Source organism: Zasmidium cellare (assembly GCF_010093935.1).
Source record: "Zasmidium cellare ATCC 36951 unplaced genomic scaffold M409scaffold_12, whole genome shotgun sequence".
NCBI lineage: Eukaryota > Fungi > Ascomycota > Dothideomycetes > Mycosphaerellales > Mycosphaerellaceae > Zasmidium > Zasmidium cellare.
Genome location: NW_022986956.1, coordinates 686,147 through 699,845, shown reverse-complemented (window position 1 = coordinate 699,845; position 13,699 = coordinate 686,147). Strand labels below are relative to the sequence as shown.

Sequence of the window (13,699 nt, the reverse complement as noted above, 5' to 3'; positions counted from 1 at the left end):
CTATTAAGCTGGTCAGCAGAGCCCTGCATTATGCCACAGGCCAGGCGCATTCTTACCTTCAATTCGAGTGCTATCTCTGCCATTCTTTCGTAGAATGGCGTGTCGAGGCCGCTTCATGCCTTATCGATCGTCGCTCGTTATCCCGATGCTCGCAGCATCATTGCCTGTTCTTGGCATCATTCTCCTCAATCGTCTGCCTCCTCGTCCCGTCCACCTCTCCTCTCGCCTGGGCTGCGACTCCGCTGTCTTCCGCCCTTCTTGCTCGCTCCCTTGGAGCCGGTGGCGGACTTGCTTGGTGGTGGACGCACAAAGGCGAAGTCGACGCTGAGGGTCTGTTCGAGAAGCTGCTCTCCATTGGCACCCTCAATCGCAGCCTTTGCTTCGGACATGGTCGCGAACTCGATCAGAGCGTATCCCTTGCATCACAATCAGTTCACTGCCTTAGTCCGTGCCTGACGTTCCGCAAGGCGTGGTGCCTCTGCGTTGTATCCCGCCATACCTTGACGTATCCCGTCCTGCGATCCAAGTTGACGTGGACGTTCTTGATCTCTCCGTAGTCGGCAAACAGATCTTGCAGGTCCTCCTCAGAAGCCTCCTCGTGGACGTTGGTGACTATGATGATCCAGCCCTCAATGCTGCGGACTGGCACGGCGTTCTCGGCCGTCTTGGTGTCGGTGTGGCCGCTGCCGTTCTTGCGGTCTTGGTCGAGCGACTCGGGCGCGTCGACGTCCATTTCGGTGTCGGCCATCTTGACGATTTGGGGGTGTTTGTTGTGGTTGGGATGGTGGTTGGACGTCAATGCTCATTGCGATGGGGGCGACGCCAAGGCCGGAATTCCGCCGCGCTCAAATCTTCACAGGACAGGCTCGACTTCACTTCTGTCTTCTGAACACCACCGACCTCAATATCATTCACATGCGTCATCTGTCACATGCCACAGATCAACAGTCTCACATGGAAGTGAGCTAGCATGTGCTCATTTGTAGCCACGCAACATGACAACTCAGCTACTTGACCTCTCCCCCGGGATGAGAATTCACAAGGTCTTCTCCGGAAGAGCAGCCCTCCTGACCGCGTCTTGTGGAAGGGAACCAGCTGTGGACTGAGGCGTCACCTCGTCTTCGGACGAGTTTCGAAACGTTGCAAGAAAGATCGGACCTTCATAGTTCATACTGCTCTTCCACCTCGGGATCCCAGTGGGAAGTGTGACTCCTTGCGTACCGACATTCTCATACTCGAGATACCACCAGTAAACAGAGCTGCAGTTAAGTCGAGCTTTATCTTTCCTCGCATGCATCCTCTTTCGATCGTCTATCTGGTTGCTGGCATAGATGCTGCCTGGAGCTATTCTATTCCGTCAATTCCGAATGCCGTTCTTTCCACCCCGCAGCATCCCCAGCATACTATAGTCTGCAAATAAAGATCAACTGATTAGCATATACTGCAACGGCTAGAACTAAGTCTCCACGCACAACAGCTCATTGAGATAGGGATATGGTCATTCGTTACCACGGTCCCACCACAATGGCACAGAATCTGGTCGTCTTGGGGTACATTATGCTGGGCTACTCTCACGAAACTGGCTGACCTCTACTTTGCAGTGCCGGAGTATCTGGACTGACCACAGCTCTTTTACTCGCGAGAAAGAACAGCGGGCATGGAAGTCACATCACAATCGTAGCCAAACACATGCCAGGCGACACCGACATCGAATATGCTTCGCCCTGGGCTGGCGCCGACTTCAATCCCTTCACGGCACGACGGCCTAGTGAAAATAACGAGGAGCTGCGGATAGCGCAGGAGTTCGAGAGGGTGAGCTGGCCCGAGTGGGCTAAGCTGGCGAGCGATGTCCCAGAAGCTGGCGTTGGATTTAGACGTAAGTGCCCGCCGCCAGTCTCCGTGTTGGCGCCGATCTGCTCACCAGCGCTCAAGGCATAATCCAATATCGAAGAAAGAAGGACGCCGTGAGGCCACCGAGCGAGTGGCTCGAGCCTTGTTGGGGTATACATGAGATGCCCGATGTGAGTGAACCGTCGAGTTTTGGGTGCCTGACTGCTGACCTCTTACAGTTCAGAATGCTGGAAGAAGATGAGCTTCCGGATGGCATTGATGCCGGGTTGTCCGTCACTTCTATCTGCATCAACGTGACGATATATCTTCCATGGCTGGTGTCGCAGTGCCTGAAATACGGCGTCGTCTTCAGAAGGGCAATCGTGCAAAACATCCTCGATGCCGCGGACCTCCACCACTCCGGAAAGAAAGCAGACGTGATCATCAACTGCACAGGCCTTGGCTCTCTACGCATCGGCGGAATCGAAGACAAAAAGCTCTGCCCCGTGCGAGGACAGCTTGCTCTCGTGCGGAACTCGCCTCTCCAAAACCCAACCATGTACTCGATCTCAGGCACCGACGACGGGCCCGAAGAATCCTCATACATCATGCACCGTCCGGCTGCCGGAGGCTGCGTCATCGGTGGCTGCCGACAAAGGGACAACTGGGAGAGTCAACCCGATCCAAGCCTTGCTATCCGTATTATGAAGCGGGCCATTGAGCTGGATCCTTCCTTGGTCCCGGAGGGCAGGGGTATTGAGGCTTTGAGCGTCATCCGTCATACCGTTGGTCTGAGACCTCAGAGGGAGGGTGGCCTACGGGTGGAAAAGGAGGTGATGGAGTCGAAAGATGGGAAGAAGGTCAGGGTGGTGCACAACTATGGGCATGGAGGGGCTGGGTATGAGAAGTCGTATGGGTCTGCGAAGGCTGCGATCCGGCTTGTCGAGGAGGCGTTGGTGGCGAAGTTGTAGGCGATTATCACAACAGATCTTGCCAATCCCCCAAATAACATTTCGATGCATGCCGTCAGAACTAATCTGCGTTTTCACGGTCCATGTGCAAGGCTTTGTAGTCACGACACGGTGAATGTCGATTAACTCCATGCCGTCAACCGGGGAATGCAAGCTGTGGTGATGTCGTAATTGTAGACTAGCTTGACAGTCTTCCAGTTGTCCGATCACGAGACCGGTATTGCAGTAAGTGAAGCCTTGTTTCGAGGCTGACACAACGCACTGTCACAATGATGCGCTTTCACAGCGCCACAACCTGTCGCTGAGGAATATTCTGTATCCAGCATTCTACATGTACCCTTCCACCTGCTACCGACATTAAGCCCCGATTGCTTGCATCTCGCAAATACAGCCAAGACACCTTTGAGTGCTCAACAGACATGACGAACGGCAGAGTAGTCATCGCAGGATTCAGCAGTCTTTGGCTCGCCTCATTACGACAAAGGTATTGCAAAAGCCCGGCCTCGAAGTGATTGGTATCTGTCGAGATCTTTCCAGAGTCGACCCAATCCTCTCGTCGGACTCACGAGTCACCATTCACGAAGCGGATGCAACGAACTTCGAGAACCTACGCAAAGCTCTCAAAGGCGCGACAACATTCGTGTGCTGCTACCTTGGCGAAGACTCGTTGATGGTCGAAGGCCAAAAGCTTCTCATCGACGCCTGCATCACTGAGCAGGTGCCTCGATACTTTGCTTCTGACTACTCTTTCGACTTTCGCAATTTGAAACGAGACAAGCTTCCTCACAAGGACTGCCAGATCGACATTTATGAGCATCTGCAGCAACTCGGGAAGCATGGAAAGATCAAGCCGGTTCACATACTGAACGGTGCCTTCGCTGAAGCATTCGTTTCGGCATATATGGGGATAATTGATCCTGAGTCGAAAAGCCTTCACTACTGGGGCTCAGGTGAGGAGGTCTGGGAGGTCACGACCGTGGAGAACATGGCCGAGTTCACGGTGGAAGCAATCGCTAACCCAGGTGCCACGGGGCTTCTGAGGGGTAAGTTGTTTTCACTTTGAGATATACGTTGGCAGCCTGAGTAACACCGTCCAGTGCAAGGAGACTTCACTTCCGCTTTACACCTCGGTCGACTCGTGGAAGATGTATACGACGTCAAGCTTCGATATGAGAAGCTGGGTTCCCTGGAAGACCTCTACAAAGCACTTCAGGAAAGCAAATCTGCGAGGCCAAACGAGCCCTTCGCATGGCTTGGACTGGCCTACAACTACCACATCATCAATGGGCAAACTCTAATGCGTGGTAACGACAATAGCATGTTCCCGGACTTTCGGCCGGAGACGCTGAAGGAGTTCCTGAAGACGCACTCACTTCCGGATCTGCCGAACCTTTATGCTGCGACGGCGAAGATGTAGACTCAGAGTTGATTAGTCTTTGAAGTTTGAAAGTATGGCCAGCCCTACGCCAATGCCAGTGTTCCCAGCAAAGAAAGAAGTCTAGCCTTGTTCTTCCGCTCAAAGTGGAACACGAAACACTGTCGATTATCCCCCAACTCTCCAAGGGACTAAGCTCTTGATCACATTCCAGGTTGCTCAAACAGCTTAATAGCAATGGGGATTGTTCTAGTGCGTGATGCTCGCTGCTCTATGAAATAGTGTCCATTCCCTCAGTGAAGATTGTGAGATCTTCCAAGCCACCAAAGATGTCTCGCGCATTATGTAGCTGATAATCGTCTGTGAAGGTCCCAGGCAACATGGAAAAGCTAGCCACGTGCTGCTCCAAATGCCGTAACACGTCGTTGTGGAAAAGACTCTGTCCGATGTCACTCGTCACTGATACCGCAGCATGAAGTTCACCTGTCTTGAATGCAGTCGAGTAGTCTAGGCCAGCCTCATCAATTTCCCGTCTCAGCCGTGGTATCGCTAACGACGCCGTGTAGGATATGCTTGACAATACCTCCAGAGCCGCAAGAACGACGGTGAATATGGAGATTGTGGTGTCAATCGAGAGCTTCTGCAGGCGATGTAAAAGGAGCAGTGATGATCCCGTGCGAATGATGGCGTTTGTCATCAACTCCGGGTGAGGATCGAGAAGCAAGATGTTGTGCGTTTCCTGTGTCTGTAGAGCCAGATTCAAGGCTGTGATGATCGATCGACATGCACACAGGCGCAAGTCGTAAGGCGTGTAGTATTTGTCGATGAACACGAAGTCTGGTGGTAGTGCATCGACCAAGATTAGATGCCCGAGTTGAAAATGGATTTGTAGTAGAGCTGCAAGTTGTTCGTTAGCATCTTCGCGTGAGAAAGAGGTTCCCGACTGGCTGCATTGCCGGATGAAAGACTTACTGTAGCATATTTGTGTACTACGGTCAAGAAACAGAAAGTCTCGTTGACAAAATTCCAACTCCCGTTTGCTGCGTCCTGACAGTCCTCCGCCCCTTAGAGTTTCAATTCTATGATGGGGAACGAAGGGAAGACGCCTCTCATTTCATTGTCAAAGAAATCGTTAGAGGCTTTAAGACCCGCAATCTTCCAAACGCCTTCGACCTTCTCGTAGGTGAATTGTAATACGCCATGGCCAGAGCTTCGGGCGATCTCCTTTTTGGTATCGGGGTTATACAGGACATGCATTGCTCGGATCTGTCGCCCAGCCACCGCTATCGTTGATGACAGCTGTCGTACGGTGGATGCCACGAGAAGATGCTGCGTCTTGACGTTCGGGTTTCCGAGCATATCAGGGCTTGGAAACGTTTCGACATACGCTTCTGGCGTAAGGCTGTCGTTCTTGTAGCCGAAGACTTCGGTGTAATCGAGCTATGCAAGTCAGTCTCAGGAGGCACGTTGAACGCACATAGGTTGAACCTACAGTGACTTGTGGAGCCATGATGGATCGCATTAAGTCCCAATCCTTGAATGTCTATACCGTACTAGAAGTGCCATCTCTCCGACTTTTCACAAGCGACTGCGCTGCTAATTGCACTGCAAGCTGCTTAGATAGCGTGGAAGTAACGGGGATGAATATTCCACTTTGACCGGAACAAGGAGGGTATACCGATCATGTGATCGCGAATGACAAACAAGGCTTCAGTAGAGAAAAGCTAATCGAAAACCCAACCTTGAGCACTTCGCAAGGCCGGCTTCTTCAGGAAAGACTAACAGTGGAAGTTAACGGAGAAAGGTTGAATGAAAGCTGACGATTCAGCGTTTTCCACATCCAGACAGCATCTTGTACCGGCCAAAAGAAGGGCCTGCCGAGTAGTTCTAGGCGTTTCCCCTATGTTGCTTCCCCGATGTTCTTGAACGGTGTGATTGCAATGCACTAGAAGTTCTGACTTCCAGACAAACATTTCGTAGACATTGGGGACTGAACGTCTACACTTTTTGCAGGCGAAGAGCAACCCTCCACGTCGCAATAATCAACATGGCCCGACCAGCAAACTCGGACGACCCGTACGGGTCGACCATTGTCTCAAAGACACACGATGACACATACCCCTTCATCAACCCAGAGAGAGGCACCGCGACTAGTCTCAAAGTCTTAGTTACTGGAGCATCCAAGGGCATCGGGAGGGCGACCGTAATCTCGTTTGCCAGAGCGGGAGCTTCTTCCATCGCCATGCTCGCTCGCTCCGACATGGACAATGTGGCTGAAGACGTGAGTAGAGCAGCGAAGGCAGCAGTTTATGAGGTGCCCAAGATCTTGAAACTAAGTGCCGATATGTCTGACCCTGGCGCTATCGGCAAAGCAGTCGAAATAGTGAAGCAAGAGTTTGGTTACCTAGACGTAGTCATCAATAACGCTTCCAGGCTCGAGAATTGGGCTTCGCTTGCAGATACAAACGTGGACGAGTGGTGGTTGACATGGGAGGTTAATCTGAAAGGAACTTACATCGTCTCGCGAGCTACACTTCCATTGCTGCTTCAGGGGTAATTAGAGACCATTCTCACCGTATCAAGCGCTGGAGCTTTCGTTTCCCTGTAAGAAAATGGCACATTGGAATACCATTTACTAATGTTGTGAGGATGACCAGACCTGGTGCGAGTGCGTGTCAAGGTAGCAAGACCGCTCAGATCAGGCTGAATGACTTCCTGCTCAGCGAATATGGAGACCAGGTAATTGTGTTGTCTTCGAAGGGAACATCGAAGTAATACTGATACTTGCTTCAGGGATTAATCGCTTTCGCCATTCACCCTGCAGGGGCCAAGACAGAGTCAGCTCTGAAGATGCCCGAAGACAGCCATCATTACCTGACACAAACGCCCGAACTGGCGGCGGATACGATTGTATGGATGACCCGAGAGAGGAGGCAATGGTGAGCCAACACATACCATCAAGCTAGCCATGGAGACTAATCTGCAGTACAGGCTTAGCGGTCGATTCGTATACGGACCAGTTGACATGGAAGAGTTATTGGCGAAGAAGGACGAGATTGTGCAAAAAGACCTCCTCAAGGTGAAGCTGACGGTTTGAGCTTCTTCGTTGACTGCATCCACTTATGCCATTGGAGCATGTAGTCGGTAGTCTGTCTACTGCTTAGTCCTTGAGATTCAGCGCTTCAATTACGACATGGCTGTGATCTTCTCCCTGATCCCAGACGATTGTTCAAACATGCCTTCACCAAAGCCATGAGTTCTCCGCATGATATTCCGTTATTCCTAGCTGAGGTTTCTACAAAGAGCATTCACTGTATCTCGAGCATGGAATACAACATTTGCGAGGGATGTTATTGCTTCAAGAACCGTTGCCAACAACTTTCCTGCACACCAAACTAGCAAGATCTAAAGAACAGTTAGCAACGATGTCGGGCCAACAGCATGAAACCAACGCAGGATACGAAGAAAGACGCCGGTAAGCAGAACATCGGTATACACTTACCACGTATACTCACACCTTCCCAGCCGTCGTCAACAAGCAGCAACACACGCCCGTACGCAAGCTCAAGCCGGCACCCAGAACCCAGGACGAGCCCAGCTCAGCCAAATCTTAACTACTCGGCGTCAGGAGATAGGCCGGACAGTCGTAGAGGTGTTTAATGGTGGTTACTATAGCATCGGCATCCGTATACGTGGAGGTAGAACACTACGCCTCAGCAGACACACCACAGGGTCGCAGATGAACGTCGTTAACTTCGATGGCCGGGAGTTGGTACTTCAATTCGATGACCTGGCCGAGCTGTGTGATGGTGATGGGAATACTCTGGCTTCCACGGGTCTTGAAGTTACGACGAGGGAGACTATTGGGGAGGAGGAAGATGATGACGATGATGAGAGCTTTGTAGCAAACAGCTCGACGTCTGGTGGCGATCGCAGCAACGCCAGCTCATCATCGGCGTCAGATCAAGGATATGAGGGCGACATTGGCGACAGCGACGCGGAGTCCGACTCTGAACAGGAGACCTACAGAGAAGAGATTCAGGGGCGGCCAACTTCCATCAACTTCAGCTACGAGGGCACGCTCGCATTGCTCCGAGAACTCGGCGGTGAAGGTGGCGGAGAATCCACGACTAATCCGCAAAACTTCGAAGCTCAAGTGCTGAGGGGGCTGGAAGATATTGCAGGGCGAAGTGTATACCAGGGAGGCACCCAAGAAGATCGTCCTCTGCCAGCTCTTTACCACGACAACCACGACGACTTAGATGCTACCCCTGCGTCAGCCCCTCCGCCAAGGCCTGAGCACGTGTACACCGCTCTCCGCGCCATGGATGGCGAGTGGACGCATGTGGTGCAGCACGGTAACATCAGCAGGCTTGGTCAACGTCGGGACTTCAGCCTAATAGACGACGAGGCGTTCGATGCGATGATAGACATCGTACATCGATATCGAGTCAACCCAGATGAAGTTGATCGGAACGGAGTTGCCGATTCGGCTGCTCAGGCATTGCGGGAGGCTGGAGTTGAATGGACTGAGCTCGTTGACTTTCTCCGTCGTGAGCAGAGGAGGGCAGCAGTAGTTTCGTAGGATGGTCGGCAGGTCAAATGGTGGAAATTGCAGTGCTAGTAGTAGCAAGTAGTCGCGCCCAAGATGGAACAGTTATCCCCAATTCTGGCAATGCAAGGTGAGTAGAGGCGTAGTCGCTTGTGAAGGATTGGAGAGACGGGGAATGGTGGTAGGGTCAATTTGCTATTTTTAGATGTGAATTATCTCGTGGACCGTGCTTGTTTGCAGATGAAGATAAGCCGGCTAAGGGTGTTCACATTTCAGAACGCTAGTGCGTTTTTCCAGATCGGGAAAGAGCTCTCCTTTCCACGTGACGTTCTGCTTACTTCTACCCTCACTCGTGCCTTTATTACTCTTTACTTGAGATTTCACCTAAAGCTTCACTCTTCGCTTTAGTTCTACCCTCACTCGCACCTTCACATGAAGCTTCATCCAAGACTTCACATGATACTTCACTTCAAGTTATAACTAGGTCTCGAGTCCTTTACTTGTACTTTTACTTCGAGCCTCACATGGTATCTGTTCAGCTCTAGAATGTTGTATATCCACGTGCCTCAAACGTTGAATGAGCATGTAGTCATGGCCAGATGGTCATGCACGAATTTGACCCTCGACGGAGCGTCCCCATCACTCGTAAGCCGTGTAGGCAATCCAGCGTACAGTTTAAAGCTCAGTCATTCTAGGAATCAGGCGAATGACTGACGATGCCCTGCATTGTTGCACTTTGAGCGGGACGACGACGGAACCCATTCCCATGGCCACACAGAATCCCAAAAGAACTTTCAACAACACTTACTACATCCTGCTTCTCCCATCTCCCGCCCCGGCCTTGAAGTCACAGAATCCCTACCGCTCGTCAGCAAGCCCATCCACTTCCCCGGCAAACCGAATCATCACATACCTCCTGCTGTCCCGTCGCCACAAGCCCACCCCTCACATCTCGAATCACAAACTCTGTCAGCGCCCTCTTCCCTCTCGCCCACACCAGCTTACACTCGAACAGGACCCCCTCACGCGCATCCCACCCCTCACCCTGGCAAAAGTACAACGAGTGATTCAGCGTCGCCGCCACTCTCACGGACGAAGGATGCACCGTCTTCATCCTGTCCCCGATGCGAGACATGCCGAAATCGATCCCGCACACGGTGAGGGGCGTGTCGCCGACGAAGTGGTCCGAGAGGAAGATGATGGCGAGGATCTGGGCTTGAGAAGAGGAGAGTGGACACGTCGTTTGGAGCTTGATGCGGTAGATTCGTTAGGAGATGTCCGTGTGGGGCGTGACGTGAAGGCGTTGGCAGCTGATGGGGAAATACATATTGGGAATGGGCCAGTTTGGAGGGTTCCTTGCGCGTCCAGTGGCGCCTGGTCTTCCATAGTTGGCGTCGTCTAGGTCGGGGTCGATGGACTGGGCAGCTGCGGCTCTTGAATCCGGCGAGGGTTCTGCGATGTGGTCGAACGTTTGCGGAGCCTCGTCTTGTGCTGCCACTTTCAAGAAACCGATCGTGACAATCGCTCTAACGATGCTTTCCTGCTTTACGGCAACGACCCGAATTGCTGATTTGCCACCGCTGGAGACACGTCTGACTTCGTAGCGCAGAGCCAGTTTCTTGGAGCTGGCTTTGACAAATTGCGCTTGAATGAAATGGATGCTAAAGCCCAGCGGAACAGTCTCGTGAGCTGCAATCGCGGCCTGCGCCAAAATCATAGCGCCGTTGACTGCAGTAGCGTGAGCATGGCTCCATGCCGGCCACTTGTTGTTGTAGTTGTCTTCATCCTCGAGACGAACAAGATCTAGTAAACGCTCGAGCTCAAAGTCTTTGTGTGAAGCCATGACGTGGAGCTGGTGGTGAAGGTCGTAATTTCGATCAATGGGTCATTGGAAAGCTCGGGGCTTGATCAGAACGATCTCTCGGAGCAAATGCAAAGACCAATTTGACCGCAGGGTGTAGCTCATAGAGCTCTATGTCGATGTTCTTGGGTGGGTGGTCGTTGATGTAGAGGCGGCAACGTTTGGGTGGACGGTGTTCGTTATTGCGATCCCTGGTTGTAAGCATCTGCGCTCCTGAAGGATAGCAAGGGTAAGCATGAATGATCCCTCGCACAATGGCCCAACAATGGGACACTGCAGCTATCGTCATGATGGTATACCTGTTTCGCTGGACGGAATCCCTTCGACATCTGACTGGGTAGGGCTGTGCTCCCAGCGGCGGATGGTACCTGGGCCGAATCGTGAAGGTCGTGGAATTCACTTTATCCGTGGAGAACGATCACCTAGTGCTTCATGGTGATATTAGCAGCCTTGCGCCTTCCAATCAAAAGACAGGGTTGATGGCAGAGGATCATCTCTGCCTTTGTCGCTCCGCACTGTGTCGGACGCAGGGAAGTCTCACATATCTCCTATTTCCCTCAAGCGACCGCACTTCTAATCACATTTCAGACTAGTTGGATGGCTGTCGAGAATGGGGATGAAATTTCAACTTCGAGCGGGACCCAGGGTAGCAGTGGGGGCTGCTATGCAGCCGCATGTGACCTGTTCGTCCTGGAGGTTCAAGCCAGCGTGTTAGAACCCATGTTCACGTCCAAGGATATGCGCGGCCTTTAATTCAATGATGAAAACGACAGGCCGGCGAAACAATGTTGGCCACGGCCGCCAGTGGAAGACTGCATCTGTCTCCCTTGAGTGGTACGGACGACGCTAGAGCCGTCGATAGTTGGATAGGTGATCCAGAGTGTCTGGTACTTTGAGCGATATTCTTCCCATGACCTAGGCTGTTGTGCATCGAAGAAAGGCGAATGAGTGGCTAAGTCTTCCCTCGTCGAAGTATTAAAGACCATCCGTACCACGCAGAAGAGACAAATGCAGCCTCCCACTGGCGTCCGTCGACGAGGCATGCGGGATGTCCTGTCGGCGACTGCATTAACTTGGACGAGCGTAGTCGTGTCCACGGCATTGGGTCCTAGGCTAGCACGAGCCTCAATTGTTAGCACGACAAGGAAGTTTGGGTCAGCATAAGTATTCTCGGAGGATGATACAGAATGTCCTGCAATGATCAAGGTCGAATCCGTGGCTTCGTTGCTGCCTCGCCGAAGTCTTTGGAACGACCCGTACCACTTTCAAGACGCAAATGCGTCCTTCCACTGGTGTCCGTCCATAAGCATGCCCGTCACAGCCTTTGGATGGCTGCATAGAGTTGGACTACATGTGTCGTTCCAGGGTGTCATCACGCATTGGTCTCAACCCTCGGCACGAGAAGGATGTCCGAAGTTAGAACGAGGCAGTGGAGATGCGTCTCGTGCTGAGAGTTGAGCCAATGTCGAGTGACGACCCAGTACCGGGGCCTGAAAGTCCTGTTCATCTTGTCAACGCAACAGATTACAGGCCTCCAAAACAGAATCCTCGACGGACACCAGTGGAAGGCTGCATTCGCCGGCATTCAGCGGTAGCGACAGCCTTAGGCTTCTCAGCCATACAACTCCAAAGCCATGGATACCGACTCCTTCACTTCGAACATGCCTCGGCGGCGTGAGCGCCGCACTACATGCATATCTCAACCTCACGCCCAACGTTGATAGGACGGACACAGTCGATCGAAGCCCGGGCGTTAGTGGAAGGCCGCATGTCTTCATCTACAGTGGTAGCGACGAGAGTCTGTTCCTCCATCGAGGCATCGCAATCCATGGGCCGGTGAAGGCGTGCGGTCGCAACTCGGTACTGTCTTCCCGCTGCAACGTGCCCATCTCGTGGACGAGTGGACGGGCCGTGGTACGCCGCTGGGAGGGAGGCGACGTCTATTTTGACTTCATGTCAGGCTTCGAAGGGTGGTCATTGGATGTGGCAGACGGGATAGAGGCGGGCGTTAAGGGGTGGATGCAGATGGCTTAATTTGCGGTAGCGAAGAGCGCGAGAGGATGAGATGGACGTGTTGCGATGCCGTGGGAGTCGTTCGGCGTCAGCTGCGCGTCCGTCAATCATGTAGCCAGAGGACGCATCTGAGCCGAGGCGAGGGTGACGTCTGGGTCCGATAACTGGTAGCGAGCCGTAACGTCGTTGCATGGCCATGGTATAGGGATGCGTCAGGCCACCAAGGAGTACCTACATACATGAAGGAAGGGAAGGGCCAGCATATGTAGGCGCAAGTTCCTCGGTGAGGTGTGCTCTCCCTCATGGTTCGCGCGCTCAGCCTCCAACGGCTGCGGACGCCAGAGGAAGTACGCATCGACATGGATTCCAGGTACCGAATCAAGCCCCAAGTCCAGCACAAGATTCATACCAACGACGCGCAGCACTCAGCCGGTTGGTGGAGGGAAGCGAACCGGTTGCTCGCTGGCTGCAAATGCAGAGTCTATGCATGACGACGCTGCCCACTTTCGGAGTTGGAGGGCAAAAGGATGGTGTGGATACTGTATATTTTTCTGCGTGGGCGGCCATGTCTCAGAGCAGCGTGTGGTTCGCCGCAGCACCGCATGCACATGGTGTCTGAGGTGAGGTGAGCAGAAAACGTGGGCGACTCGCGTCGGTCAGGGCTGGAAGAGGAAGGTCCGGGAGGCGAGTCCCATGGTTCTGAGGCGACGCCATCAATCTACATCGGCATTTCGACTCCGGGGTGGCATTTCATCGTCTCCGTGCATCATCTTGTCGGACACGCTGAATGGGTGATGTTGGCAGAAGCGAAGGAGATGGGCTGTGCGTTGACGATCTGATAGACCTTGCAGAGTGAACAACACCAACCAAAAGTTCCGGAGCTGGCGGGGAGCCATGCAGGTTTATATGCAGTACCACAGACATCAAGACAAGATCTGCTACTCTTGCCTTGTTGGGATACCACGATGCATAGGAGGGCCTTGATTTTCTGGGACGCCGAGGTTCGAGGCCGACTATATCTGGTGAGCGAACGCAACGAAAAGAATTCCAGGAGAAGGTGAAGTCTGCTTCCCTCGTATCCGACTGATGGTGAAGGA

At 52.8% G+C, this 13,699-nt stretch overlaps 9 protein-coding genes across 9 annotated transcripts; 5 read left to right on the top strand and 4 right to left on the bottom strand.

The window, feature by feature from the left end:
* Positions 1 to 254: 254 nt before the first annotated feature.
* M409DRAFT_34351 (uncharacterized protein) lies at positions 255 to 637 on the bottom strand (the record flags this gene model as incomplete). Its single annotated transcript, XM_033810322.1, has 2 exons — positions 255 to 416; positions 500 to 637. Coding segments are annotated over 2 exons (300 nt in total), but the record flags the coding sequence as incomplete, so codon positions are not given.
* An 887-nt stretch (positions 638 to 1,524) lies between these two features.
* M409DRAFT_65518 (uncharacterized protein) lies at positions 1,525 to 2,801 on the top strand (the record flags this gene model as incomplete). Its single annotated transcript, XM_033816548.1, has 4 exons — positions 1,525 to 1,550; positions 1,602 to 1,876; positions 1,933 to 2,021; positions 2,070 to 2,801. The coding sequence occupies 4 exons, from the start codon at positions 1,525 to 1,527 to the stop codon at positions 2,799 to 2,801; spliced, it is 1,122 nt and encodes a 373-aa protein (XP_033669519.1).
* Positions 2,802 to 3,220: 419 nt separating this feature from the next.
* On the top strand, positions 3,221 to 4,218 carry M409DRAFT_21374 (uncharacterized protein; the record flags this gene model as incomplete). The annotated part of the gene is made up of 3 exons (XM_033805831.1): positions 3,221 to 3,285; positions 3,339 to 3,844; positions 3,899 to 4,218. The coding sequence occupies 3 exons, from the start codon at positions 3,221 to 3,223 to the stop codon at positions 4,216 to 4,218; spliced, it is 891 nt and encodes a 296-aa protein (XP_033669518.1).
* A 1,023-nt stretch (positions 4,219 to 5,241) lies between these two features.
* M409DRAFT_21373 (uncharacterized protein) lies at positions 5,242 to 5,686 on the bottom strand (the record flags this gene model as incomplete). The annotated part of the gene is made up of 2 exons (XM_033805830.1): positions 5,242 to 5,616; positions 5,669 to 5,686. The coding sequence occupies 2 exons, from the start codon at positions 5,684 to 5,686 to the stop codon at positions 5,242 to 5,244; spliced, it is 393 nt and encodes a 130-aa protein (XP_033669517.1).
* Positions 5,687 to 6,223: 537 nt separating this feature from the next.
* M409DRAFT_65517 (uncharacterized protein) lies at positions 6,224 to 7,273 on the top strand (the record flags this gene model as incomplete). The annotated part of the gene is made up of 5 exons (XM_033816547.1): positions 6,224 to 6,729; positions 6,760 to 6,780; positions 6,834 to 6,915; positions 6,970 to 7,115; positions 7,168 to 7,273. 5 exons carry the CDS (start codon positions 6,224 to 6,226, stop codon positions 7,271 to 7,273), a joined length of 861 nt encoding a protein of 286 aa, XP_033669516.1.
* Positions 7,274 to 7,601: 328 nt separating this feature from the next.
* Positions 7,602 to 8,761, top strand: M409DRAFT_21371 (uncharacterized protein; the record flags this gene model as incomplete). Its single annotated transcript, XM_033805829.1, has 3 exons — positions 7,602 to 7,651; positions 7,702 to 7,862; positions 7,908 to 8,761. 3 exons carry the CDS (start codon positions 7,602 to 7,604, stop codon positions 8,759 to 8,761), a joined length of 1,065 nt encoding a protein of 354 aa, XP_033669515.1.
* A 774-nt stretch (positions 8,762 to 9,535) lies between these two features.
* M409DRAFT_21370 (uncharacterized protein) lies at positions 9,536 to 9,863 on the bottom strand (the record flags this gene model as incomplete). Its single annotated transcript, XM_033805828.1, has 2 exons — positions 9,536 to 9,586; positions 9,642 to 9,863. The coding sequence occupies 2 exons, from the start codon at positions 9,861 to 9,863 to the stop codon at positions 9,536 to 9,538; spliced, it is 273 nt and encodes a 90-aa protein (XP_033669514.1).
* A 132-nt stretch (positions 9,864 to 9,995) lies between these two features.
* Positions 9,996 to 10,571, bottom strand: M409DRAFT_21369 (uncharacterized protein; the record flags this gene model as incomplete). The annotated part of the gene is made up of 1 exon (XM_033805827.1): positions 9,996 to 10,571. The coding sequence occupies one exon, from the start codon at positions 10,569 to 10,571 to the stop codon at positions 9,996 to 9,998; it is 576 nt and encodes a 191-aa protein (XP_033669513.1).
* Positions 10,572 to 11,776: 1,205 nt separating this feature from the next.
* Positions 11,777 to 12,623, top strand: M409DRAFT_53267 (uncharacterized protein; the record flags this gene model as incomplete). The annotated part of the gene is made up of 2 exons (XM_033812322.1): positions 11,777 to 11,883; positions 12,113 to 12,623. The coding sequence occupies 2 exons, from the start codon at positions 11,777 to 11,779 to the stop codon at positions 12,621 to 12,623; spliced, it is 618 nt and encodes a 205-aa protein (XP_033669512.1).
* Between the last annotated feature and the right edge of the window lie 1,076 nt (positions 12,624 to 13,699).